The 27,917-nt window shown below is 43.3% G+C and overlaps 1 protein-coding gene across 1 annotated transcript; it reads left to right on the top strand.

Annotated features, from left to right (window-relative positions):
• On the top strand, window positions 1–27,102 carry EIF4EBP2 (eukaryotic translation initiation factor 4E binding protein 2). The gene is made up of 3 exons (XM_007963167.3): window positions 1–429; window positions 18,457–18,642; window positions 20,272–27,102. Exons 1-3 carry the CDS (start codon window positions 285–287, stop codon window positions 20,301–20,303), a joined length of 363 nt encoding a protein of 120 aa, XP_007961358.1. The 5' UTR covers window positions 1–284; the 3' UTR covers window positions 20,304–27,102.
• The last annotated feature ends 815 nt before the right edge of the window (window positions 27,103–27,917 follow it).

The raw sequence follows: 27,917 nt of genomic DNA, 5'->3' as shown, positions 1-27,917 counted from the left end.
AACTCCGTCTGGCTCCCGCCTTCGCCCGCTTCCGGTCGTCGTCGTCGCCGCTGCTGCCGCTGCTGCTGCTGCTGAGGCTGCTGGCGGAGGCCGGAGGATCGGGCGGCGGCGGCGGCGGCGGCTGAGAGGGCGGCGGCGGGAGCGGAGCGGGACGAGAGAACGAGAGGAAACGAGCGAGGAGTGCGCAGAGCGCGCTTTTCCGTCCGCCTGAGGAGCCGAAGCAGCCCCGGCCCCGCCGCCGCCGCCTGCCCGCCGGACAAAGCCGAGAGCCCGCGCCCACAGCCATGTCCTCGTCAGCCGGCAGCGGCCACCAGCCCAGCCAGAGCCGCGCCATCCCCACCCGCACCGTGGCCATCAGCGATGCCGCGCAGCTACCTCATGACTATTGCACCACGCCCGGGGGGACGCTCTTCTCCACCACACCGGGAGGTGAGCGCCGGCCAGCCGTCCGCCGCGCCCGGTGTCCCGCCGCGGTCCTCTTAACTCCTCGGCGTCTCGGTGCCCGGCCGCTTCGCCCCCGCCCCCAGCTCCACCGAAGCCCCGGGGACGCTGCCCTTGGGCTCGCCCGATTGTTCGGGATCCTTTACTTCGTGTTCTCTCTTGCTCGCAGCTCGAGTCCGCGCGCGCCCCACTCGGGAATGTGGCTGTCCTGTCGCGAAAAAGAGCTCTTGTTTCCGCTTCGTGGCAGGCTTACGCACTCGACCCAGTTTTCTCTCCCCTCTCTGCCTCCTTCCCGGGCGGATTTGGCTCCACTTGGCCTTGCATTACATTCTGCATTGCCTGTCTCTTGCAGATTGTGCAAATTAATGCGTGATTTTGAAGCTGGCTCCGGGCCTTTTTAAAAAAGAACTTTGGGAGAGGAATTCGGCCCTGGGATCCTGCGATGGTTTGTTTTGCTGCTTTTAGAACACCGGGAGGAGGCTGGAATGCCTAGTGTGGAAGCCTCACCCAGCGTTATCCCGCTTTGACAGCATTGTTTACTTTGCTGGACGAGGCCCCACGGGTGAGGGGAGTCCCCAGGCCGGGAGGATAGAGTGATAAAATAAAGCTCAAGTAATAGCTAAGGGAAAGTAGGTGGGGGTGGTAGGGCGCTGGCAGCTGTCTTTCGGCGGCGACGCCTTTTAAATGGATTGAAGGACCTTTGTCAAGGACACCCCAGTTGGGTGGGGTGGTTGCTTGATGCTGTGAAAGGGGCTAGAGAGAGGCAGTCCAGTGAGAGGGTGGTTCCCTGGCATTGCTTTTCAAAGCATGACCAAGAACTGTTTACAAATAAGTAACACTGGGGTAGAGGTGAAGCTTGGTCACGGGAAGAGAGCTCAAAGGTTGTCTGTGCCGTAACTGGGCTGTCCTCCAGAGGGAGGAGCCTGGAAAGCGATTTTGAGGAGCCTTATTGAAGGGAACGGGGCCTCCTTTTTAACTTCAGAACTTTTTGTCTTCTTTTGGTGCTGGGGTGGCCTCTTGCTAGAGGGTGGGGACTTCGCAGCTCCTGCCGTCTAGAGGATTGCTAGCCTTATTCCTGTGGGCAGGGCTCAGAAGCCGTACTGCAACCAATCCGGTGCAGTTAGGCCTGGACCATCCTTAGATCAGTTGCACAATAGCAAGGCCTGTGGAGTAAGACCTTCTTGCCAACACCAAGGGATAAAAATCTAGGAGAGAGCTTTACAGAGAAATTCAGCCAGGCCGCTCTAGGTGGGGGGGCTGCCTTGAAAGGCTTTTTAAATGACCCAGGCAGAAGTTCATTAATATGTATGGAGAGCTGGGTTTAAGGAAATGTTAACTTTGCAGAATAGTCGAGTTCTTAGGTGGCTTAACTCATGGAAGAAATCTACCCCCGATATGATCAGTTCAAGACCAAGTCCTGTGTTTGAGCATGGGACAGGGTCTCGCTCTGTCACCCAGTCTGGAGTACAGTGGCAGGACCTCGGCTTACTGCGTTCTCCACTTCCTGGGCTCAAGCGACCCTCCCACCTCAGCCTCCTGAGTAGCTGGGACCACAGGCACGTGCCACCATGGCTGGCTAATTTTTTTGTATTTTTGGTAGAGCCTGGGTTTCTCCATGTTGCCCAGGCTGGTATTGAACTCGTGGGCTCAAGTTCTTCGCCCCCTCAGCCTCCCAGAGTGCTGGGATTACAGGCGTGAGCCATTGCACCTGGCCAAGATCTTGCTTTTTAATCCTGAAAAATTTTGGCAGACCAGAATCTGCTCCATATAAGAGTTATCTTGAACTTGAACTGATAGCTTTTAAGAAATAGATACTCCCGGGCGCGGTGGCTCAAGCCTGTAATCCCAGCACTTTGGGAGCCTCAGACAGGTGGATCACGAGGTCAGGAGATCGAGACCATCCTGGCTAACACGATGAAACCCCATCTCTACTAAAAAAATACAAAAAACTAGCCAGGTGAGGTGGCAGGCGCCTGTAGTCCCAGCTACTTGGGAGGCTGAGGCAGGAGAATGGCGTGAACCCGGGAGGTGGAGCTTGCAGTGAGCCAAGATCCGGCCACTGCATTCCAGCCTGGGCCACAGAGCGAGACTCCATCTCAAAAAAAAAAAAAAAAAGAAAGAAAGAAAGAAATAGATACTGTTTTGTGAGGTGATGGAAAGGGATTGATAACTTCTTCCAGAATTCTTTGTGGTATTGCTCAGTAAATGCCTGCGCTTCAGCAGTTCAGAACACTTCATAGTAACAACTGCACTCAGCTATAGTTTATTTGGGAAAGGAACTAAACTTTCAGCTATATATTAATCCCCTGAGGGAAAAGCCACCTAGATGCGTTTTTGGCTTATGTCAAATAGTCAAGCTACCATGCTTTTAAAAATACGGGCATAGTCTTTAAGCGTTGCTTCAAAGATAGAAGCCTGTCTCATAGCCTGGATTAATTCTTAAAGTGCTTGCAAGGATTCTGCCAGAAATACTGATTCGTTACCCCTCCTTCTAACACTCAATCACTGTTTTCTCAAATATCACTTAACTTCCCCCCAAATTGTTTCTACACACAGTTTTTTTGTTTTGGATTTAAATACTTGTCATCTTGGCTCTTCTTTAATGTTGAGCCTGTATTTATTGGGAGAGCCCATCGTAATCTTTGGATTTTTTTGTTTGTTTGTTTTTTGTTTTTTGGAGACGGAGTCTCACTCTGTTGCCCAGGCTGGAGTGCAGTGGCGTGATCTCGGCCCACTGCAAGTTCCACCTCCCAGGTTCACACCATTCTCCTGCCTCAGCCTCCCAAGTAGTTGGGACTACAGGTGCCCACCACCACGCCTGGATAATTTTTTATATTTTTAGTAGAGATAGAGTTTCACCGTGTTAGCCAGGATGGTCTCAATCTCCTGACCTCAGGATCCGCCCGCCTCGGCCTCCCAAAGTGCTGGGATTACAGGCCTGAGCCACCGTGCCCAGCCGTAATCTTTGGATTTTTAACATGAGGGCTTATCTAATATCTTTATAAGGACATGGTACTGTTGCAGTTGGATTTAATCACTATTACAGCAATGAATGCTGTTTAGGTGTTCTTTACTTACTGATTTAACTTCCCCCTCTGATGGTTTGTGTATCTCTAATGCTACATTCATCTTCCTGTCACCATGTAATTTTATTTCCCTCAATCAGAGTGCAATAGTTTGTTATCTGGCCACCCCCAGACGCCTGGATTAATGTGGTTAGGTATCATTAGTAAATTTTGTGCACCCAGGGCAGTGGTTTGCACAAAACGGGACAACAGACAAAAGTAGGAAATACAGTCCTTGGTCTGAACAGGTTTAAATTCTTGATTTGGGGGTAGGGGCAGACAGATAAGATTTTTAGTTCTGAAAGGGTAGAGTCAAGTGCTAACATATATTTCAGACTTGGAAACATTTAGAAAAATGAGTGGTAGATTTGTATTGGAAATCTCTGTTTAGTGGTAAGGGAGGGGATTAACATTTCCTGCCTCAAACTTCTGGAAACCTTCTGGAGGGTCACGTACACGTCAGAGCATTCCAGCGTAACAACAGTTGATGGATCGAATGCCCTAAATGATCAGACTGAGCAAGGACATTCACAGCCTAGCAAATTTAGAGTTTCTCCCTCCTTGAAGAATCCTTTATTCTTTGGGGATCAGAGGAGATACAGCTTACCCTTGAGGTTTCTCAAAATTGCCTTCCTGTGGTTTGGGAAATCAGAAGTGGGTGAAAACACACTTGCTGTAACCTCTTGGATTTCTCATATTGCTAGAAGAGTACCCTTTCTCATTACAAAGGAAGAAGGGATTTTGTGTTGGGCAAATTTCAGGCCAAAAAAAAAAGCTCTTGGATTTTATTTTATTTTTTTTCTATCCGCCTGTGGAGGAGTGGATGATATTTGGTTCTTCCATTGAGAAGCTACTCCTGCCCTCAAAAGAAGGTAAAGTTACTATAGTCGGATCCACTTTTAATAACACTAGTGACCTGGAAGAAACCTAATGCTTTCATTTTATTCTTGAGAGAAACTGGGACCCAGAGAAGTTAAGTAACTTGTTAGTATTAAACAGCTAATTATTGTCCATGGGTCCCTCAAATTTAGTATCCTGATCACTATTCCATTTTTTTCCTCCACTGTTTTGAGATGCTTATCTTACTAGGAAAGGAAGTTTGCAAACATTTTTAAAGAGACTTTTCTACCTCCAGAATGCTAGCTAATATGATTCTTTCTGCTACCTTATTTCCTTTCAAGGTGCTGAACTGCGCCCTTTTAGAAGAGTTGTTTTGCTCTGGGGAATGAGCAGAAACGTAGACACGTCTTTTACCCTTTCTCTTTGCCTTTCTTTTCCAGCACAGCATTCTCATCAGCCATGGAAAAGTATGCTGTTACCATAACAGGGGCAACAGAGGGGAACTAACTGTGATGGTCTGAAATTTTATCTGGGCTGTAGCTCTTCCTTTCTGCCTCTTGGATAGTTGATGTGATTGGTTCACTGGGACAGAATTTCATAAAGGCTGTTGGATGGGTTTGGAAAAAAGGAGAAAGCAGGAAGAAGGGAAAATAATCCACTTGTTGTGAACTATCCCAAAATAAAGGGTATTGGGGGTGAAGATAATTGCTTTTTTTTTTTTTTTTCTTTTTTTCTTTTTTCGTTCTCTGAGACAGTTTCACTCTTGTTGCCCAGGCTGGAGTGCAATGGCGCCATCTCGGCTCACCGCAACCTCCGCCTCCCGAGTTCAAGTGATTCTCCTGCCTCAGCCTCCTGAGTAGCTGGGATTACAGGTGACTGCCACCACGCCTGGCTAATTTTTGTATTTTTTGTAAAGATGGGGTTTTACCGTGTTGGCCAGGCTGGTCTTGAACTTCGGACTTCGAGTGATCCACCTGTCTTGGCTTCTCAAAAGTGCTGGGATTACAGGCATGAGCCACCGTGCTTGGCCTTTTAAAAGGATTTTGACATTTATTTATTTTTTTAATTTTTTTGAGACAGAATCTCACTCTGTAGCCAAGGCTGGAGTGCAGTGGCATGATTTTGGCTGACTGCAATCTCCGCCTCCCAGGTTCAAGCAATTCTCATGCCTCAGCCTCCCGAGTAACTGGGATTACAGACATGCACCACCACACCTGACTAATTTTTGTATTTTCAGTAGAGACAAGGTTTCACCATGTTGGCCAGGCTGGTCTCAAACTCCTGACCTCAGGTTATCCACGCACCTTGGCCTCCCAAAGTGTTGGGATTTCTGGTGTGAGCCACCGTGCCCGGCCTGTGGGCTCAAAAGATCTGAAATCCATGAAAGAAAACCCTGTGGGCTCTCTTTAACACCCAGTAGCTGTCCACGCAGTATGTAGCTGGTTCTCAGGCCACAGCTTGAAGCCAAAAGCTCAGAAATCTTTGAGTGTTTACATCTAAATAAATAATCATTCAGCTCTCTAGGACAAATGCTTTGACAAACAGAAACTGTTCATTTTATTGAGTAGTTATAAAAAGTAAAAACTTTAAAAAGGATAAACAAGGATAAACTGGAAAATACAATTCAGTGCTTGTGTATTCCTTGGGATTTTCTGTATACAAGATCATGTTATCTGTGACTAGAGGTCATTTTATATTTTTTTTATCAATCTGGATGCTTTTGATTTATATTTCTTGCCTAATTGCCTTAGCTAGAACCTTAAGTATTGAATAGATGTGGTGAGTCATCAAGAATGGACATCCTTGCCTTGTTGCTGTTCCCTAAGAGGGGGAAAAACATTCGGTCTTTCACCATTTCACTATTAAGATGTTAGCTGTGTTTCCATAGATGTCCTTTATCAGGTTGAGAAAGTTTCCTTCTACTCCTAGTTTGTTTTTATCATGAAATGTTGTTGGATTTTGTCAGGTGCCTTTTTTCCCTCTATTGAGATGGTCATGTGACTTTCGATATTCATTCTATTGACATGATAGATTAATTGATTTTGAGATGTCGAATCAGTCTTGGATTCCTTGGATAAATCTCACTTGGTCATGGTGAGATTTGTGGTCCTTTTCACATATTGCTGAATTTGGAGCTGGGCATGGTGGCTCACACCTGTAATCCCAGCACTTTGGGAGGCTGAGGTGGACAGATCACCTGAGGTCAGGAGTTCGAGACCAGCCTGACCAACATGGTGAAACCCCGTCTCTACTAAAATACAAAAAATTAGCCAGGCATGGTGGCGCATGCCTGTAGTCCCAGCTACCTGGGAGGCTGAGGCGGGAGAATCACTTGAACCTGTGAGGCAGGGGTTGCGGTGAGCCGAGATCATGCCACTGCATTTCAGCCTAGGTGACAGAGCAAGACTCCATGTTAAAAAAAAAAAAAAAAAAAATCAGAATTTGGGTTGTTAATATTTTGTTAAATTTTGCATGAGGGATATTAGCTTGTATTTTTCTTGTGATGTTTTGGTTTGGGTAATACCAAATTCAATTTTAATTTTTTAAGAAATGGTCTGTTGTTTATAGCAGAAGTGCTATTTACTGGTGAAGATAGACCATTGCAGCTTAGGTTCTAAGAAGCACTTACCAGAAAGCATGAAAGGCTTGGAATTCTTCATTTTAAGATGTCATGATTAATCATTAGTGCCTCAGAGAGGAGCTCGTCTCATTATCAAAGACTGTTTATGTTTGTGTTAGGTGTTGGGCTGCTTCTAAGTTGAAATGGAACTATTCTCTGGTCTGATAAGTTCCTAGAACTTTTATGAATTGGCAGCAGATAAAAATAGTAACCTAGACCAGGATATCCAATAGGATTATTTCAAGTTCCTTACTATAAGTAAAAATGGAAGACGTTGATAGATATCCATTATTTTATTTATTTGTTTGTTTGTTTGTTTTTGAGACAGAGCCTCACTCTGTCACCCAGGCTAGAGTGTAGTGGCATGATCTCAGCTCACTGCAACCTCCACCTCCAGGGTTCAAGTGATTCTCCTGCCTTAGCCTCTTGAGTAGCTGGGACTATAGGTGTGCACCATCACACCTGACTAGTTTTTTGTATTTTTAGTGGATACGGGGTTTCATCATGTTGTCCAGGCTGGTCTCGAACTCCTGACTTAAGGTGATCCACCTGTCTCGACCTCCCAAAGTGCTGGAATTACAGGCATGATCCACCGGTCCTGACCTAAATATCCATTGTTTTTAAATAAGAGGTACCCAAGAGGAGTGAAAATGAATTTGGGAGGTAAGCAAATAGTTGGAATGAAAGCCAGGTTTGAATCTGAATGTTTTCCACATACCATTAGCAATGATCTTTCTTTATTTTTTTTATTTTTATTTTTATTTATTTATTTTTTTTGAGACGGAGTCTGGCTCTGTCGCCCCGGCTGGAGTGCAGTGGCCGGATCTCAGCTCACTGCAAGCTACGCCTCCCGGGTTCACGCCATTCTCCTGCCTCAGCCTCCCGAGTAGCTGGGACTACAGGCGCCCGCCACCTTGCCCGGCTAGTTTTTTGTATTTTTAGTAGAGACGGGGTTTCACCGTGTTAGCCAGGATGGTCTTGATCTCCTGACCTCGTGATCCGCCCGTCTCGGCCTCCCAAAGTGCTGGGATTACAGGCTTGAGCCACCGCGCCTGGCTAATTTTTTTTATTTTTTATTTTTTATTTTTTTTAGATAGTCTCTCCATCACCCAGGCCTGGAGTGCGGTGGCACCATCTCAGCTCACTGCAGCCTCCACCTCCCGGGTTCAAGCAGTTCTCCTGCCTCAGCCTCCCGGGTAGCTGGGATTACAGGCACCAACCACCATGCCTGACTGATTTTTGTGTTTTTAGTAGAGGTGGGGCCAGGCTGGTTTTGAACTCCTGACCTCAAGTGATCCTCCCACATTGGCCTCCCAAAGTGCTGGGATTGAACCACCATGCCCAGCCCTGCTAAGATAAAAATTGTCTCTGTTGGTTTATTAGCATTTCAAGGATTTGATGGTTGTGCACACTGAATGTGGTTTGGCCACCACCCGTCTCCCTGGAGAATACAGAGTTAGGCAGCCTTTTTTTTTTTTTTTTTTTTGAGACGGAGTCTCCCTCTGTCCCCCAAGCTGGAGTGCAGTGGCGGGATCCCGGCTCACTGCAAGCTCCGCCTCCCGGGTTCACGCCATTCTCCTGCCTCAGCCTCCCGAGTAGCTGGGACTACAGGCGCCCGCCACCGCGCCCGGCTAATTTTTTCTATTTTTAGTAGAGACGGGGTTTCACCGTGGTCTCGATCTCCTGACCTTGTGATCCGCCCGCCTCGGCCTCCCAAAGTGCTGGGATTACAGGCGTGAGCCACCGCGCCCGGCCCCCGAGTTAGGCAGCTTTTAATTTTCTCTGGGTTATTTGCCATAGAGCTTTTCAGGAGTCTGTCTCTTCATCCAGAGTCTCCATGAAGAACAGATGTTTAAAACTGAAGTTCATTCATGAATGTTCTATAACTCAGTCAATAAAACATAGACCTTGTTTCCACCTAAGTTGAAAGAATAAAAAGCAGAGAAAACGCTTTGTTAAGTCCTTTCTGTGTTTTCCTTTCTTATTTTCCCTTCTTATGGGGGTGGGGGAGAGAGAGACAGGCTTAGACTTCTTTTCTGAGTGCATTAGAAGCACTTGCTGCTTGTTCATCTTGTATCTGTTTCTGATCCTTTGGTGGGCCCTTAACATGAGGCACAGCTGGAGAATTGTCAAGAATTCCTAGTAGAAAATTGAAGTTACATGCCAAATGCTTTTTCTGGGCTTGAAGGATACCTTCCTCCTCATGGTCCCTGCAGCCCTAGCAGTGTTGGTCTATATGTATGTATTTATAAGATATTTTGTAAGCATCTTTTTTCTTAGTTCCTTATAATGATTTTTTATACTATCTCTTGATTTTTTAAACATACATAACAAAAATTTCCATTTTAGTCCTTTTTAATTGCGCAGCTCAGTGGGATTAAATATATTCATCGTATTTTGCATCCATCACCACCATCTATCTTCAGAACTTTTTTCATCTTCCTAAACTGAAACCTCATACGGATTAAACAATAACTTCCCATTAAGCACTACCACCGCAGCCCCCAGCAACTAATCATCCTACTTTGTGTCTTCATGAATTTGACTACTCTAGGAACCTCAGTTAAGTGGAACCGTGTGGTAATTGTCCTTTTGTAAATGAACATTCATCAGTGTTCATGCTTTTTTTCCTCGCCATGTTGCTTTTTTTTTTTTTACATTTTTTTTATACCTATGAAAGCAACAAAGTTTTAAAAGTCATATAGTCTTATTGACCATACAACAAAAAGCAACATTCCAACATCCCATTCCTTTATCTCCATTTCCACTCCCAGAGAAACCATTTTAAATTCATTTAGCTAATGTGCACTGCAGCCTTGACCTGGGCTCAGCCTCCTGGGATCACAGGAGTGCCACCAAGCAAAGCTAATTTTTGAAATTTTTGTAGAAATGATTTGTCACCATGTTTCCCAAGCTGGTCTTGAACTTCTGGGCTCAGGTGATCCTCTCACCTCAGCCTCCCAAAGTCCTGCCATTATAGGTGCGAGGCCCCACACCCAGCCTATTTCTTAGTTCGGGATATTAACAGTTCGTTTTCTGCTATGGCAGATGAGGATTTAGTTGCTATATACACCCTTCTCGCAATGTATATACTTCTGTCCCCTATCCTCTTAATTTACCTTTCTTACCCTTTTTGGTTAAACTAATATGTATGTAATATTTACTAAATTTAGGTAAATATTGAATGCAGATTGGCTGACATTGTTGGTTTCCTGCTCAATAGCCATTCCCTCTTCTTGCTTGCTGCCAGATTCCTTCATTTTTTTAAATGGCAAGGTGCTAAGCCCCGGGATATGCACCGTGACAGCTCTAAGCCAGTCATAGTTTCCCCAGTGTTTGGTCTGGTGGGCATCTGAACCAGTTCTGGCCAAATGAGATATAAAGGAAGTCTGCTGGTGGCTTCTGAAATTTTCCCCTTTGACAGAGAAAGTCCCAGGAGGAAAGCCCTGTTTGACTTCATATTCTTCTTTCCTGCTTGGAACTCTATTTTATGAGGATGTAAGTCTAAGCCTTTCTGGAGGGCCTGTGGGCAAGTTACTTAATGTTTCGTTCTCCAGGCCATCTATTTGCATGAGTAAATGCTTAATTCTAATTCTGGAAGCAGACTTAGTTAAACAGAATTTTATGATTAGGGGGTCGTCTCTGTAAAAATATAGTTAACAACTACCTTGTAAGTTAGCCATGTTGCTGGGCGCAGTGGCTCAAGTCTGTAATCCCAGCACTTTGGGAGGCCGAGACGGGCGGATCGCGAGGTCAGGAGATGGAGACCATCCTGGCTAACATGGTGAAACCCCATCTCTACTAAAAAAAAAAAAATGAAAAAAAAACTAGCCGGGCGAGGTGGCGGGCGCCTGTAGTCCCAGCTACTCAGGAGGCTGAGGCAGGAGAATGGCGTAAACCCAGGAGGCGGAGTTTGCAGTGAGCTGAGATCCGACCACTGCACTCCAGCCTGGGGGACAGAGCGAGACTCCGTCTCAAAAAAAAAAAAAAAAGTTAACCATGTTATAATGAATTTTCTGTGTGTGATTTTATTTCAGCTTACATAGTTTCTTAAGTATATAGCTTAATGCATGGATTATTTATCATTTAAAGTACTTGACATTGAAAGAGGCCCTTACGCTTGAATGACCTTGTTTCTATACTAGCCATCTTGGCAAGCATAACTTTGGGCTTTATTCATTGACCTTCTTGTTTTCTGCAGTTTGAGAATCACTGGTGTTTAGATTCAAAGGTAGATAGGGTTTTCCCCCCCTCTGTCAAAGGGACTCAGTTTTACTCTCATATTTCCCTAGTAATGTTAGTATCTAGAAAGTCCTGGATGAAAGTATTAGATTTATCCTAATATCTGGTCACTAAGGGATGAAAAATTTATAAATAGCTAATGTTAACCTAGATCTAAAGCTTCCTATTCTGAAATCCAAACAGGAAGACTAAGAAAAATATGTACATTTTTGAAACAAAACAGAAAAATGAAACTTAAACAGTGTAAAAGAGCATAAAATGCCAATAGACTGCCACTTTCAACAGTTTCTGTTTACAGTACTTTTGCTGGCTACTATTGTTACTGTAAATAATATATGTATACTGTGATTTCTTGATTTTTTTTTAACATTAGACAATACTGTTAACTCCCCGTTATGAAAGATGAGGACTCTAAGATACTTTTATTACTTTCTGTCTCGTTTCTCATCCTTTCTCCATTTACTAATTTCTGTAAATTGTATTATCATTTTTGGCTCTTCTAGTAGTTATATTTAAAACTCTGAATAATATGTATCTCAACCTGTCAACTGTAGCTCTCCACTATATAAAAGTACACCATTCACCTGTCTTCCTGCCTTTACTTTGCTGATATGTAACCTCATTATCTTTATAATATCAGGGTTTGTTTGCAGGCATGGTGGCTTACACCTATAATCCCAACACTGTGGGGCCAAGGCAGGAGAATTGCTTGAGCCCAGGAGTTTGAGACCAGTCAGGGCAACACAGTGAGACCCTATGTCCACAAAATATAAAATTAGTTGGACTATAGTTCCAGTTACTTGGGAGGCTAAGGTGGGAGGATCACATGAGCCCAAGAGGTCAAGGTTGCAGTAAGCTGTGATCATGCCACTGCACTCAAGCCTGGGTGATAGAGCAAGACCCTGACTCTCAAGAAAAAAAAAAAAAATTAGAGTTTGTAACATTTACATACTCTTCCTTAACTGTAATTCTTCTATACTTTTATTATAGTTTGATTGTAAACGTTGAAAATCAAACAGCATATACAATATTGTGATTTTTTTTTTTCACAACTTTCCAATATAAGACTAAAGAGCATGATTATTTTCATAGAAAAGGAATGGAAAATTGTTTTTTAGTTTTTGTAACACTCCATCAATTGATCACAATCATACCCCATTTTAATATTGTGTTATATGAGCTATGGATTTCTTGTGTAGTCTGTTTTCCTTCTTCAGTAGCTTAAGGTTAGCTTGTTTCTAGTTACTTACGGCTGCACTGGTTGACATTAAATTGAGCTGACATAGTGTTGGAGGGAGTTTGGGTGAAATGTGAATTGCTAGGAATTCCTTGCTTCAGAAAATGTACATCTGTGCATGCATATGTATAAAAGACCTTAAATATTTTAGATTTTTTAGTAGATTGTCTTGGAATTGATGTAAGTTTGTAGTAAACATAATATTCAATAAAGGAAATAAAGGGTTTTTTCCTGCCATTTTATCCATGATTGAATCTTAGTTTTTTTCTTTGAATAATTTTGGTTTTTTAAAAGGTCAGTTTCTTTTGAATTACACCCTAAAATCATTAGTGATTAACAAGCTGATTCCCTATTTTTGCTTTATATCCACTACAATTAAATTTTTTTTAGCTTGCAGAGAGTACTAAAATTCAAAAACTTATAAATACTATACTTTCATAGTCATATTTTCCCTGGCTATATTTGAGAACATTTACAGCATTAAGACGCTACTTTTTCAGTGTGTCTTGTTGTCTGAATTATTTACTGTGTTAGCATTCAAAATCAAACATATCTTAGGAATGCATTAAAAAACTATTAGAAATCATAGGTGAGTTTGCCAAGGTTGCAAGATAAAAGAGCCATATAGAAAAACCAGTTCTGGGCCCGGCACAGTGGCTCAGGCCTGTAATCCTAGCACTTTGGGAGGCCGAGGCGGGCAGATCACTTGAGGTCAGGAGTTTGAGACCAGCCTGGCCAACATGGTGAAACCTCATCTCTACTAAAAATACAAAAATTAGCTGGGCGTGGTAGCACATGCCTGTAATCCCAACTACTCGGGAGGCTGAGGCAGAAGAATCACTTGAACCCAGAAGATGGAGGTTGCAGTGAACTAAGATCACGCCCTGCACTCCAGCGTGGGTGACAGAGGGAGACTCTGTCTCAAAAAACAAAAAACTGGCCAGGCTTGCGCCTGTTATCCCATCATTTTGGAAGGCTGAGGTGGGCGGATGGCTTGAGCCCAGTATTTCGAGACCAGCCTGGGCAACATGGTGAAACCCTGTCTCTACAAAAAAATACCAAAAAAAAAAAATTTTTTTTTTTGGGTGATGTGTGCCTGTAGTCCCAACTGCTAGGGAGGCTGAGGCAGGAGGACCGCTTGGGCCCAGGAGGTATAGGTTGCAGTGAGCCAAGATTGCACTTCTGCCCTCTAGCCTGGACGACAGAGCAAGACCCTTTCTTGAAAGAAAGAACGAGAGAAAGAGAAAGAAAGAGAAAGAGAAAGGAAAGGAAGAAAAGAAAAAGCAATTCCACTTACAATAGCATGAAAACAATCTGATAGGAATAAATTTAGTCACAAAGCATACAACTTTTACTCTGGAAACTACAAAATACTGTTGAAAGAAATTAAAGACGACCCAAATAAGTGGCAAGACATTTGGTGGTCATGGATCAGAAGACTTAATATTGTTAAGATGGTAGTACTCCACAAATTGACCTTCACATTCAGCACCGTCCCTATCATAATCTCAGCTGGCTTCTTTGACAAGCTGACAAAATTCATATGGAACTTTAAGGGACCTAAAATGACCAGAATAATCTTGAAAAAGAAAAACTAAGTTGGAAGACTTACACTTCGTGGTTTCAAAACTTACTACACATCAAGACAGTGTGGTACTAGCGTATGGATAGACATATAGATCAATGGAATAAAATTGAGAGTCCAGAAATAAACCCTCACAGTAATGGCCCATTGATCTTCAACAAGGGTGCCAAGACAATTCCATGGAAAAAGAAGAGTTTTTAACAGATAGTGCTGATACAACTGGATATGCACACAGGAAAACTGAAGGTGGACCAGATGGCTCAAAGACCTAAATGTCAGAGCAAAAGCTATTAATGTACAACCTTTAGAAGAAGACAGAGGCAAATCTGTATGACCTTGGATTAGGCCGTGGCCTAAGATACAACTCCAAAAGCACAAACAAAAGAAAAAAAAAAAAACATACGTTGGATATCATGAAAATTAAGAACTTTTGTGCATCAAAGAACGTCATGAAGAAAAAAGATAACCCACAGAATAGGAGAAAAGATTTGCAATCATATAAGAGATTTATATCCAAAATAAATAACTTATCATAATTTAGTAATAAAGGTTCTGAATAGACAGTTTCTTCAAAAGAAGATATATGGTGGAATGGCCTGTAAGTACATGAAAACAGCATATTCAACATAATTAGCCATCAGGGAAACACAAATTAAGATCAAACCACAGTGAGAAACCACTTCGTATCTGCTAATGTTGGCTACAGTATATAAAAATTAGAACTCTCACACACTGCTGATGGGAATGTAAAATGGTACAACCACTTTGAAAAACAGGCAGTTCTGGCTGGGCACAGTGGCTCACGCCTGTAATCCCAACAGTTTGGGAGGCTGAGCCGGGCAGATCACGAGGTCAAGAGATCGAGACCATCCTAGCCAACATGGTGCAACCCCGTCTCTACTAAAATACAAAAATTAGCCGGTCGTGGTAGCATGCGCCTGTAATCCCAGGTACTTGGGAGGCTGAGGCAGGAGAATCGCTTAAACCCAGGAGCCCAGGAGGCGGAGGTTGCTGTGAGCCGAGATTGCACAGTTGCACTCCAGCCTGGTGACAGAGCAAGACTGTCCCCCCAAAAAAACCGAAAGAAGAAAACGGCAATTCTTCAAATGGTTAAAGGTAGAGTTACCATATGACCCAGTAGTTCTACCTTTCTTTTGTTTATTTGTTTGAGACAGGGTCTCACTCTGTGAGCTAGGCTGAGCGCAGTGGTGCAATCATGGCTCACTGCAGCCTCCATCTCCTGGGCTTAAGTCATCCTCCCACCTCAGCCTCCCCAGCAGCTGGACTACAGGCATGCATCACCACGCCTTGCTAATTTTTGTATGTTTTTAAGAGACAGGATTTTGCCATGTTGTCCAGGCTGGTCTTGAACTCCTGAGCTCAAGTGATCCATACACCTTGGCTTCCCAAAGTGCTGAGATTACAGGTGTGAGCCATCATGCCTGGCTAATTCCACTTTTTTAGTTAGTATATACCCAAGAGAAAGGAAATGTGTTCACACAAAAACTTGTACGTGAATGTTATAACAGACAAAAAGTGGGAACAACCCATTTATCAGTTGATGGACTGTTGTTTTTATCGACTTACCAGTCCATCAACTGATAAATTGATAAAGTGTGATATATACATACAATGAAATATTTGGTAATGAAAAAGAAATGAAGTACTGATAAATGCTACAACATAAACGAACTTTGAAGACATTATGAAAGTGAAAGAAGCAGTCACAAAAGACCATATATTGTACGATTCCATTTATATGAAATGACCAGAATAGGTAAAAAAAAAAACATATAGAGACAGAAAGTAAATTAGTGGTTGCCTAGGGCCAGAGGGTGTGGGGAGATTAGGTGGCATCTAAGGGGTTGAGGGGAGGTTATGGGGTAATGAAAAGGTTCTAAAATTGATTATGGTGATGATTGTACAGTTCTGCGTATCAACTAAAACTACTGAGTTATACACTGCAAGTGGATGAATTGTAAGTGAATGCTATTTCAGTAAACTTGTAAAATACCGTATCTTATCGGCTCTTTAAGATCATAGAGGTTCTTCAGAGTTTCTCTTCTATCTCACACATTTAGGCAGAATCTCTACTACCTATATCCTAGTTGGTTTAATTACAATTCTTTAATGTATGTGTTATTGCTGATATGTAATTTAGAAAGCTTGCTTCTGTGCTGTGCTTTTTCACCACATCATCTCCACAATTTCCAGGCCTGATGTACTACAGAAGTAAGAATAATCTTGTTCCAATTTGCAGGTTGACTCATCTGACAGTGAAACCTCACCCTTCTGAAATCTAACCATGAACAAAAATGGGGTAACTCAAACAGATAGGCAAAGTCCATCGATAAAGCTCCTTCCCTTTGTTCATTGGAAGGCCATCAGATCCCCTTTCAGCCTATTTGCCCTTATTTTACATAGCATGCTAATAAGCAAGTTGCTGATTTCCAAACACAGCAGACTAGAAACACCAAGTTAAAAAGGGTGTTAATGGTGTGCTATACAGATTGAATTGTGTCTCCCACAAATTCTTATGTTGAAACCTTAATTCCCAACATGATGGTATTAGGAGGTGGTGCCTTTGGGAGTTAATTAGGTTGAGTTGAGGTCATAAAGGTGGGACCCTCATGATGGGATTAGTGCCCTTATAAGATGGAACACCACAGAGCTGTGGCCCCCTCACCTCCATGTAAGGGACACAATGAGAAGGCAGCTACCTACAAGCCAGGAAAAGAGCCCTCACCAGAAACCATCCATGCTGGCACCTTAGTGTTGGACTTCTAGCCTCCAGAACTATGAGACAATTTCTGTTGTTTAAGTTGTGCAGTCTGTGGTATTTTGTTACGGCAGCCTGAGCTGACTGAGTCATAGTAGTAGCCTGGAAAAAAGGCAGCTCTTAGTCTGACAAGAGACAAGGACACTGTGGGGGAAGGGTGCACCAGCACAGCCTTGACCACCTGAACTCTGTATAGTGATTTTCAGCTTTACAGAGCATTAGCTTGATAGGGCTTGAGACTTCTTAGGTCATAATATGGTATAATAAACAATTTTCATAATAATGACTGTGATTCATTAAGAGGGTTGAATCGTTTTCTGTTGAAGGCCATAAAGGGATTTAAAATCTGTATTAGAAGTATTTCCATTCAAGATAATTGAAGTTGTTCACTCTTTGAAAGTTGAACTAAGTTTTGTGCTACCCAGAATACCTCGTTCCTCATAATATCTAGATGCCTTTTTGAGTGCTACTCTAGTTTTTGTTTTTCAAAGCAAAGAGGATGAAGGTAAGTTTCTACTTTCCTTGTCCTAAAATTATATTTGATTTAAGTTTTGAGGCAGGATCTTGCTCTGTTGCCCAGGCTGGAGTGCAGTGATGCAGTCATAGCTCACTGTAGCCTCGAACTCCTGGACGCAGGCTATTCTGGCTCAGCCTCCATGTAGTACGGACTTTAGACCAACAACACCTCACTTGGCTCTTTTTTTAAATAATTTTTTTGGAGACAGGGTCTCCCTGTGTTGCCCAGACTGGACTCAGACTCCTGGGCTCAAGCAGTCCTCCTGCCTTGGACTCCCAAAGTGTTGGGATTACAGGCATGAGCCACCATGCCCAGGCTCTCTTGTCTTTTTGATTCTAAGAGATGTGAAATGATACCTCATCATGGTTTTGATTTGCATTACCTTGATGATTAGTGATGTCGAGCACCTTTTAATGTACCTATTGACCATTTTTAAGCAGCATAATTGTTTATCAGTTAAAGTGTATTCTTCAGAACTATTGTTTTTAAAACATTCAGGTAGTACTTACTGGTAAGCAGATTGTTTTGTAGAATAGAGAGGGACTGCCAGTTTCAGCTTTGACAAGAGCTGTGAGAAGAATGTCAGTCTCAGTCCTTCTTTGGAAAGCCTTTAAAAGGGACTGTTTATGTTTTCTCATACTTGTTTATTCTTTCATTTAAAAAAATTTTTTTCCCTAGTATCATAAATTTAAAACTTTTTTTTCTTAAAGATGTTAATATTAGGACCTCGGTCACATATAAATAAGACATAGACCTGACATAAGAAACTCAAAAGTCTATAAAGAGAGACAGATGGATAAACAGGAGTCCTGTAATACGTGATGTGTGTAAGATGGAGAGGAAGAACCTTCTAAAAAAGTGAGGGGTGGGGATGGCTTCATAAAGGAAGTGATGGTTGGAGCTGAGTCTTGGAGGATCAGCAGGAGTGTCCCTGGCAGAAGAGAAAGAGGGCATTCCAGATGGCAGAGGAGCCTGTTTACAGGCAGGGAGGTTAGAGATTATGCTTTTGACTTCAATTGTAAAATCCTTAAAAGTTAGGATTACATGGGATTTAAATTAAATTGCTGGATAGTATTATATGGTGATAACCCCTTAAATTGTTTCAAACTCTTTTTAACCCTGTTTTCCAGGAACTCGAATCATTTATGACAGAAAGTTTCTGTTGGATCGTCGCAATTCTCCCATGGCTCAGACCCCACCCTGCCATCTGCCCAATATCCCAGGAGTCACTAGCCCTGGCACCTTAATTGAAGACTCCAAAGTAGAAGTAAACAATTTGAACAACTTGAACAATCACGACAGGAAACATGCAGTTGGTAAGAGAATGGTGGTGTTGGGGACCTAGAGTATGGCTCTTAGAATTTGAATGTCTGTTTGCTATAGGTTGAGAAGCTATTGATTGTTCAGTTTTTATTTTTTGTTTTTTTGTTTTTTTGTTTTGAGACACAGTCTCATTCTGTCACTCAGGCTGGAGTGCAATGGCACGATCTCAGCACACTGCAATGTCCGCCTCCTGGGTTCAGGTGATTCTCCTGCCTCAGCCTCCTGAGTAGCTGGGATTACAGGCGGCTGCTACCACGCCTGGCTAATTTTTGTATTTTTTAGTAGAGACGGGGTTTTGCCATGTTGCTCAGGCTGTTCTTGAACTCATGACCTCAGGTGATCCGCCCGCCTCAGCCTCCCAAAGTGCTGGGATTACAGGTGTGAGCCACTGCGCCTGGCCAGTTCTTCAGTTATAGCTAATGTTCAGTTATATGTCTGTAAGGTTTTCCTCCTCCCCCAAAGGTTTCTTGAAATGCTCTGAAAACCCTGAGTTCTAAATCATAAATCTGATGTAGTTGGTGGGAGAAAAGAATCCAGAATCAGTATGATAAACTCCAAAAGTGACTTCTCGAACCATGCCTTAAGGACTACCTGGCCTAGGCTTCATTGGACTAAGAATAACACAGAAAACAAAACAATTTCAGGCTGGGCGCGGTGGCTCATGCCTGTAATCCCAGCAGTCTGAGAGGCCAAGGTGGGCAGATCACAAGGTCAGGAGATCGAGACCATCCTGGCTAACATGGTGAAACCCCATCTCTACTAAAAAATACAAAAAATTAGCCAGGCATGGTGGCAGGCGCCTGTATTCTCAGCTACTCGGGAGGCTGAGGCAGGAGAATGGCGTGAACCCGGGAGGCGGAGCTTGCAGTGAGCCGAGATGGCACCACTGCACTCCAGCCTGGGTGACAGAGCGAGACTCCATCTCAAATAAATAAATAAAAGGAAAGAAAGAAAACAAAACAATTTTCCTAGCCCCCATTTCCATCACCCTCAGGCAAATAGACCTTGTTTCATATATGAATTTCTTTTTCATAGTATGAGGAAAAGCAATATGGTTTATTTCCTCTATTTTCCGGAACTGCCTTTAAGATTTACCTAAATTACCCCTCCTCCAACACATTATTTTATTCTTTATCTCTGTAGAAGCAGAATGGTGAGGTAGGAGTGGCCAACTCCTGAAATATTCCTCAGGGACTGCACTTAGTGACCCCTAGATGTGGGCCAGCATTCTGCTTTGTGATATTTCAGATGAGTTTTTTAATGGACAAAGTGTCCGTTTGGAGCAGGGCCAAAGTCCAAAGCCTCCAGAAGAATGTGCTCCCCTGAGAGACAGCAAAGAGCTCCCCAGGAGCTGCTGTTTATTCAACCTGAAGACAAAGAGACACTGGGGATGTTTTCACTTGTGTCCTTTTCCCCAAAGCTTCCTCCCATGGACAGTGGAACTGCCATTCTTCTTTTTCAGATTAAGACCAGCCAAAGCAAAGCAGAGTAATTGTTTCAAGGCAGCAGAGAGTGGGACAGTTTGAATTATATTTTGTCTCTCAGATAGAGGGAATGACAGTTAAAACTGTTGTGCTTTTTTGTGTATGTGCTAAGCTCTTCATTTTATTTGTCCTAACTAGGGGATGATGCTCAGTTCGAGATGGACATCTGACTCCCCTGCAAGGATTAGAAGAAAAGCAACACTGATACTTGTGTGCACCTGATTTGGCCAATAGGATCAACACTGAAAAGACAGAAGAGGCAATACCAGCAGTCCCCATTACAGTCTCCACCTCCCCCTCTTCCTCTGGGTGCCAAATGATGGGAAGATGAGCTTCATCTGACCATTTCTTCTCCCTGTCTCCTGTTCCCCTTCCCAGTTAAACAGGTTAGATTGAAGGCTGTGTTTCTGTAGAGCTAAGCAGCCCTTAGAGGACAACAGTTCAACTCTGACTTTCCTTGTTGTTTTTTTATTGAGAGCCACCCTCCTACCCTGTAATTTTGTCCCACGTCGAATCTCAGCCTACCAACAACTGCCTGTCTGGGAAGAGATACAGAGGCTTGGTGGGCCTAACACCATTCATGTTCCTTACCCTCTGTCTCTCCTCCCTCTATCCCACCTATGGTTCAGTGTTGCAAGAGTCTGGGCTTGGGATCTTTACAACCAGCAGGGGGAAATGATAAAAAAGAGAGCTGCTTTCCCTTTTACCTTGAGGTATTTGTCCCTCGAGACAGAGCACAGCTTGTGCAACTCTGGTAGCATTACCCTGTGACACTGTTTTGAGGTCCACTTTCTTTCTTTCCTCTGGGAGGAATGTCTTCTGTCTTTGGTATTATAGTTCATCTTCCTGTTCTTTTACTTAGTGCATTTGTGCAGATATTTTAAACTCTGTACATCAGAAGAGAGCCCTTGGTAACCAGTTTTGCTCTTCTTCTGCCACTTTTCCCTGCTTGCATCTTGTTGCTGGCAGAGTCCTCTTGTACTTCAAGAAAGCGAAGTGATTTTGTCTGCTCCTAAAGCAGGTCCATACCAAGTAATAGAGGCACTTTAGCCTCCACTTGGTGGGTAAAGCCTGATCATAGTATTCTGTCAGATAATGCCTAAGAATGACCTCTGAAGAACATTGACCCATTTGAGTACCCGGTCTCAGTTGTCATTTTTAAGTCCAGTGAGCATTGTGATAGTAGTTCTTAGATTGCAGTTTCTTATGTTTTGAGTTTGAAGTTGATTTTCAGAATGTTCTTAGAAAAGAACTGCATTTTTTCCTTTGTGGATCTGCTTTGTTTGGCTGCTGGAATAGATAAGCATGGGCTTAAAAAATGTGTTCCTCCCAGTTTTCTTGACTTTCCTGTTGTATTCTGAATTTCTCTCCCTACCTTCCTCACTTTCTTCCTCTCTCCTTCCTTTCCTTCCTTTTTCTCTACCAGGCCATTTTTCAAATTTACATCAAAGATACCTCAAGTGTTGGTATCTGAGAATATCTGTCACTCCTCTTATCTGAGAAGTGACCTTTTATTTTTAAGATGACTACAGACCTATTTTTAGATATGTTTTCAGTACAATTTTGAACAGCAACTTTTTAATTAAACATCTTCCAGTGTTAGGAAGATGAGAAATGTTCATAGGCGAGTCTGCTGTTCTATGTCACCATCTTTTGTCTCCCCTAGTCCCCCAGGAGCTCTTTCCTTTCCCCTCTAGTTTTGAGTGTGCATGTTTGGAGTTTGTAGTGGGTGGTTTGTAAAACTGGACCATTCTGCCTTGCTATGGGTTGTTCATGAAAGCCTCATTCTTTTCTCTGACCCTTTAGCTTTTGCATTCACCCTCCTTCCCACCTACCTCTCCTGGAACTATTGAGCAGCATAATAATCCCGGGAGAATGATTACCCTCATAGAAAGACTAAAGCATCCATCCCCTTATAGTTAAGTAGCCACTGGTGTCCTGGGAATTTCTGGTTAGATTTGGTGCCCTGAACTTTTTTATTAAGAAATCAGATCCCAGGGTGAGAGTAACAGCCATTTGGCCAAGAAAGAAACCTGTTTTTCTTTTGAACTATGAAAAGACCCTGTTTGTGAATACATTTTAGAAAGAAGAGAGAAAGGATGTCTGCAGAACTTTGTTCTGTTTTCTGCTACAAAAATGTGAATAGTTCAGAGTGAAAACCTTTTGTGATGGTTGATATCTCAGGAATAAGCTGGATCTCCAATGTTTTGGGGATGCTTTGAGTCTCAAAAAAATTGATAATCAGAAAAGTATTTTTTGTTTGTTTGTTTAATGTATCCCTGTTCTGTTTAATTAAACTCCAAGTCTCATTTTACATATTCTTGGAAAAATCTAAGTTGCGCTGTAATTTACATAAGAAGCATGCTCAGGACCTCTCTGCACCCTGGGGAGCCTGATTCTTTGGGAATGAAGCTTTTCGTTCTTCATACACTGGCCTTGGCATCCTGTGGAATTTGACCCAACTAGCAGCTAGTCAGTCCGTCAGTGAGCAGAAGAGTGAACTCTTCTTGATCTTTATTGCTATGTGTGAAAACTTGGCTTCCTCACTAATTGGTGGGGAATGGATTTAAAGCATGAGCTTTAGTAGTATCAAGATGCCATTTTCCTTTTTCTTGCCGTCTTGGGGAGCTTCTGCATGTGACCCCCTAATCAGAAGGCATGTTTTTAGTATTTCTTGGGAGTGTCAGCTGTATAATGCGGCAGCTGTTCAATCCCTTACCCTTCTCTGCAAGGACTTCCCTAAGGCTTGGTGCAGTTCTTTCCCAGAGGCCACCACTACTAGACAGTCTGTGACCTCCATAAGTTGGCATTTAAAAAATAATTTTACAGGGCATGAGATAAACTTCCAATAGACGATACCTTTGTGTCATGCCTCATAGAATTATTTTTAGAACAAGCCAGAGTCCGTTGGGTGGTTTGCCTCTGCATGTTTGGAGGGAACCTCACAGATGAAACGCTTAATGAATGTGTCCTGGGTTTTTTAGAGGGAAGGAATACACTTAAGTTACCACTTTGACTGAGACAGCTCTTAACATCTTAGTTTCCATTTGTAGTTTTCTTTTTACGAGGAACCCATGCTTCTATACTTGTGGGGACAATTGATCTTAATGAGAAGTGACTTTCCTTCAAATTCCAACAGCAGACATGCATTGTCATGGTTCTGCCTTCTTTGTAGTGTGGTTTATTGAGTTCAGCAGTTCTCATATGCTGTTTAAATAGGTGCAGCATTTTCAAGGGCACAGATACAGAGAAGCTGACTTTCTAGGCGTTGGGCTTCCAAGCCAAGAGTTTTGTCCTTCCACTTGTATTAGTTATCTGTTGCTGTGTAACAAATTACCCTAAATTTAGTATGTTAAAATAGTAAACATTATGTGTCAGTTTCTGTGGGTTAAGAATTTGGGAGTAGTTTAACATGATGGTTCTGGCCCAGGGTATTACGAAGTTACAGTCAAGATGTGAGCAGGGGCTGCAGTCAGCTGGAGCTGGAGAAACCACTTCCAAGTTCTCTTTTTGCGGCCGTTGGCAGGATGCCTCAATTTCTTCCCATGTGGGTCTCTGCATAAGGCACCTGGCTTCTCCCTGAGCAGCTGATCCCAGAGATCGTGGGGCAGGGCCAGGAGAAAGCTGCAGTGCCTTTTAAGACATAGTCTTGGAAAGGACACACCATCACTTCTTATCCTAGTCTTTAGAAGCAAGCCACTAAGCTCAGCCTGCACTCAAGGAGAGAGGAATTACACATACCTCTACCCCAGTGGAGCAGTAGCAAATAATTTATGGACATATCTTAAAAGCACCACACCCCAACTGAGGATGAAAGTAGGTCAACAGGGAGGTAGGTTTAATGTAGATAGGCTGAAAGACAGATTGCTATCAAAAACAATTCTCCAAGATGTGCATAACCAAACTGGGACAGAAGGCAAACTCCCCAAAGCTACCTGCTGGTTTTGAGAGGGTGGTAAGAAATGGCAATTCCCAGCAGTAGTAGAAAATAATATGCCTAACTACCAACAGCTCAAGTATGCTTATTTGCACGTCCTAGACTTGGTGTCCGTAAGACTCATTTACCACTTTTATTTGCCTGTAGCTAGGAATTAATGAAAGGAACTGGGGCCTTCCAGCTGAGCCACTAAACCTGTCTTGTTTGGAATGGGGATTGTTCAGCAAAGGGAGCAAACATGAATTAGATGTTAAGCTATTGAGCTGAAGAAAAGAAAGCAGTTCACATTTAGGTGAAATAGATGATGTTATCAGGAAGCCAGGTTCCCACCAGAGTGGGTGCTTGGTACCTGGTCTCTCCAGTCTCAACAGACTCAGGTCAGGTCTCTCACCCAGGAAGCAACCACTCAATAAAATAGGGAACATCTAAGAATGACAAATGTCAGTGCTTGATTGCTCCTCTAAATCCAGTGCACAGGTTAACCCTGCATGCCCGCCCATCTCTTCCTGGGCTTCTTGATGGCAATGTGTTCTTAAAGAACTGGTCTTGTGTTCTCCCTCAAGACAAACTTAAGTTTTTCAGTTCAACACATTCTAGTGAATGGCTACTATGTGTTTCTGGCACTCATTCCTAACCAAGTCTTCTTTCTTTCTTTTCTTTTCTTTTCTTTCTTCTCTTTTTTTTTTTTTTTTTTTTTCCTGAGGCAAGAGTTGCACCCTGTCACCCAGGCTGGAGTGCTGGAGTGCAGTGGTGTGATCTCGGCTCACTGCAGCTTCTGCCTCCCAGGTTCAAGTGTTTCTCCTGCCTCAGCCTTCCGAGTAGCTGGGATTACAGGCATGTACCACCACGCCTGGCTAATTTTTAATTTTTGTATTTTTAGTAGAGATGGGGTTTCATCATGTTTGCCAGGCTGGTCTTGAACTCCTGGCCTCAAGTGATCCGCCCACCTCAGCCTCCCAGAGTGCTGGAATTACAGGTGTGAGCCATTGTACCCGGCCAAATATGCAAATTCTTGTTTAGATTTATGCTCTGTCTCTTCCCAGCTTTTTCTTATCTGTAGCCCTGCTTGCTTGAGAGTATACTTGGATAAGAAGTACTGCTATTGAGGGAGCTATAAGAAAAGGATATTTCTTCCAGAAGTAAATAACTCATCTTTAGAGTACCCTTAAATGAATTTTGTTTTTCTTTCTTATTTTGAGGTGGATTGGTCTTCTCTTTTTTTGGGTTTCCAGCTCTTTGAGACTCTCAGACCTTATCTTTCCAGCTCAAACACCATTGGTTAAATTCCCTCATTCTCATTAGAATGCAGCCTGCTGAGTATGTGGGTTTCACTGCCGGAGTCCGTCCATTAGCCAGTATACATAGAGGGCCTGCTTCAAATCAAGGCAACTGGTGAAGGGCTCAGCATGTTGGCAGCAGTATCCAAGAGATTGAATCTATTTCCATTTTCCTCATCTAGGATAACAGCTGCTTGAAGCCAGGGCTCTTAGCCCTTTGCATTCCCCTTTAGAGAGGAAGCCACACTGCCTTTCTGTGTCTGGTTCAGAGCTCTTCCTTCTTGGCATGTTTTCTGGACTACATGCACATGGGCAGCTATTGATTAATCTGCAAAACCCAGTCACTTGCCTACCCATAATATCTGGGAAGGCGTGGTATTTGTTTTAAAGAAACGTTTCTTTGGGAGGGCAGTTTCTGTCTGGACTTTGAGGTGGACTTAGTTATCCCTACAGTTCTTTAACTCTCAGCTTTTAATAAAAGATGAAATCAGATATTGATGCAGTTGGGTCACAATTCTTTAGGATGCTTCTACACCAGGGCTGCTTCCTGTTCCTAGTCATGGTTTTCCAGTTTAGTAGTGGAGTTTCTTGAGGCTAACTTACAGAAATTTCTAACTGAAAACTTTAAGAGTTATTGATACTTGTTTTTTCAGTTAATCATTTACATCACCTTTCCTACTCTCTGGAATTTAAATTTATTTCTCTAGGCTGGTCCTGGAAGTTGATAACCTTTTGGCAAAGCTTAGATTTAGGAGAAGGCTTATGAGTCCCTCTCCAGAGGGTCTGTAGATTCTCTTTGCTTATGACTCTCTGCCTGCAGCCCTGGCAGACCATACTGTATGTCATGGATACCCAATGGAAATATTACTGAGATGAATCACATTTCCCAGGGTATTTAAACTCTCACTCTGCCACCTTTCTAAGGGTGGGAGGCTGGCAGAGAGATGCTGCGATGCTTGATAATCATTTGGCCACACTGAAATTTCCAAAGGGAGCTCTTGCCGGTGCTTAAAACCAAAACACCTGGACACTTAGAAAATTCCATGAATCTAGCACAAAATATCCATTCTTGCCCAAGTGTATCCCCTTTCTCTCCAGCTTAATCTTTTTTTTTTAAAGCCCAGGCCAAGGGTACTTTTAACTGGAAACCAGGGGAGGAGGGAAGAACACTAGCAGGGAGCTAAGAGGCAGGTTGCTGGGTAAGCCATCCTGCTCCTACCTGGTGCCTGTATCTGAATTGCTGAGTGCCGTGCGCCAGTGCCTTTCCTTCACCTGCAGATGGAGCCCATCTCTTTCCACCTGGGTGAGGAGACCCTCTGCTACTCCAGGGGTAAACCTTAAAGAAGGTGTCTTGAAGAGCCCAAAGGACACTCACATGCTAAGGTGTCCGTTTTATGCATCTTTAAAATATTTTATTTAAGAAAAAAAATAGCCCTGCCCTGTCTTAGTGCCACTAATGGCCCAGTTCCATCCATTCTGAATGGAAAAGCAGAGACTGCCAGCACTTTCCTTGGTCTTCCCTTTGTCTCCCATGATGTGTTGTCCCCTCATCCCTCCCATCCATTTCACTGTGTGTGGATGGATAGCAGAGGGTACCACGCAGTCCTTGAGGCAGTCCTGTGTGATTCCATGATCAGTTGTTTTTGTATTCTAACTATCCTTCCAAACCAGCAGATGTTTGGAAATTAGGGAAAAAATTAAATTCTCATCAATGGTTGCTGTTATAGTTAAATCAATAAAGATCTTGAATATCAACTTGGTGTTTTAATTTTTAAAAAATATCAGGTGAAATCCTGCTAAGGTTATTTCACATTTCAGGAGTTTAAGCGGGGGCGGCGGGGGGGAATATGGGCAGAGGTAGTTGGCTGTTTATCTGTTAGTTCTCCACACTTGCAGAGCATGCACTTTGTCCATGTGGACCTGTGTATGCAGAGGAGATGGTGGGACTCTCAGGGAGCATGACCTGGGTCCTGTGCTCAGGAGCTTGGAGGCAAACATGTATATGCTGGCTGATGGCACCCAAGCATGTCCTTCTCTTAAGTACCAGCCCTGAGGAAGCCCAAACAACTTCCTTTCTCAGAAGAGGGGCTGCCTGTGCCCCCGGGAGCACTGGTTAGACGTCCATCATGCCTGGTATCTCAAACCAAGCTGTGCTGCATGAGCGTCAGATTCCCTCCTGTTACTAATCTAGCAGGTCTCATGTATTAGTCCGGAGAACAAGAATTCTTTGATGTGAACAGAGGTCCACAGAATAAAACTGGACTGGAGGAAGCTTTCCCATTGGAACTGTGTAGAGGTTTGGGGCACAGGCTTTGGAATCAGGCAGCTTCAGTTCCAGCTGTGCTGCTTAGTAGCTGAATTACCCAGCAGAATTCCTACTCTGCAAGCCTCAGTTTTCTCTAAACTAAGGTTAAGAAATAACTGTTTGGCCGGGCGCTATGGCTCACGCCTGTAATCTCAGCACTTTGGGAGGCCAAGGCAGGCGGATCACGAGGTCAGGAGATCGAGACCATCCTGGCTAACACAGTGAAACACCGTGTCTACTAAAAATACAAAAAAATTAGCCGGGC

This window comes from Chlorocebus sabaeus, chromosome 9, assembly GCF_047675955.1.
Source record: "Chlorocebus sabaeus isolate Y175 chromosome 9, mChlSab1.0.hap1, whole genome shotgun sequence".
Taxonomy (NCBI): Eukaryota; Metazoa; Chordata; class Mammalia; order Primates; family Cercopithecidae; genus Chlorocebus; species Chlorocebus sabaeus.
Note: the sequence above shows the minus strand (reverse complement) of the source record. Positions and strands in the feature narration are given on the sequence as shown.

Bases quoted from the DNA above. Each gene is read 5' to 3' on its own strand.
- EIF4EBP2 (XM_007963167.3), top strand. From the start codon at position 285: ATGTCCTCGTCAGCCGGCAGCGGCCACCAGCCCAGCCAGAGCCGCGCC. The intron at 430-18,456 runs GTGAGCGCCGGC...CCTGTTTTCCAG, and splicing joins CTTCTCCACCACACCGGGAG to GAACTCGAATCATTTATGAC. The intron at 18,643-20,271 runs GTAAGAGAATGG...TGTCCTAACTAG, and splicing joins CGACAGGAAACATGCAGTTG to GGGATGATGCTCAGTTCGAG.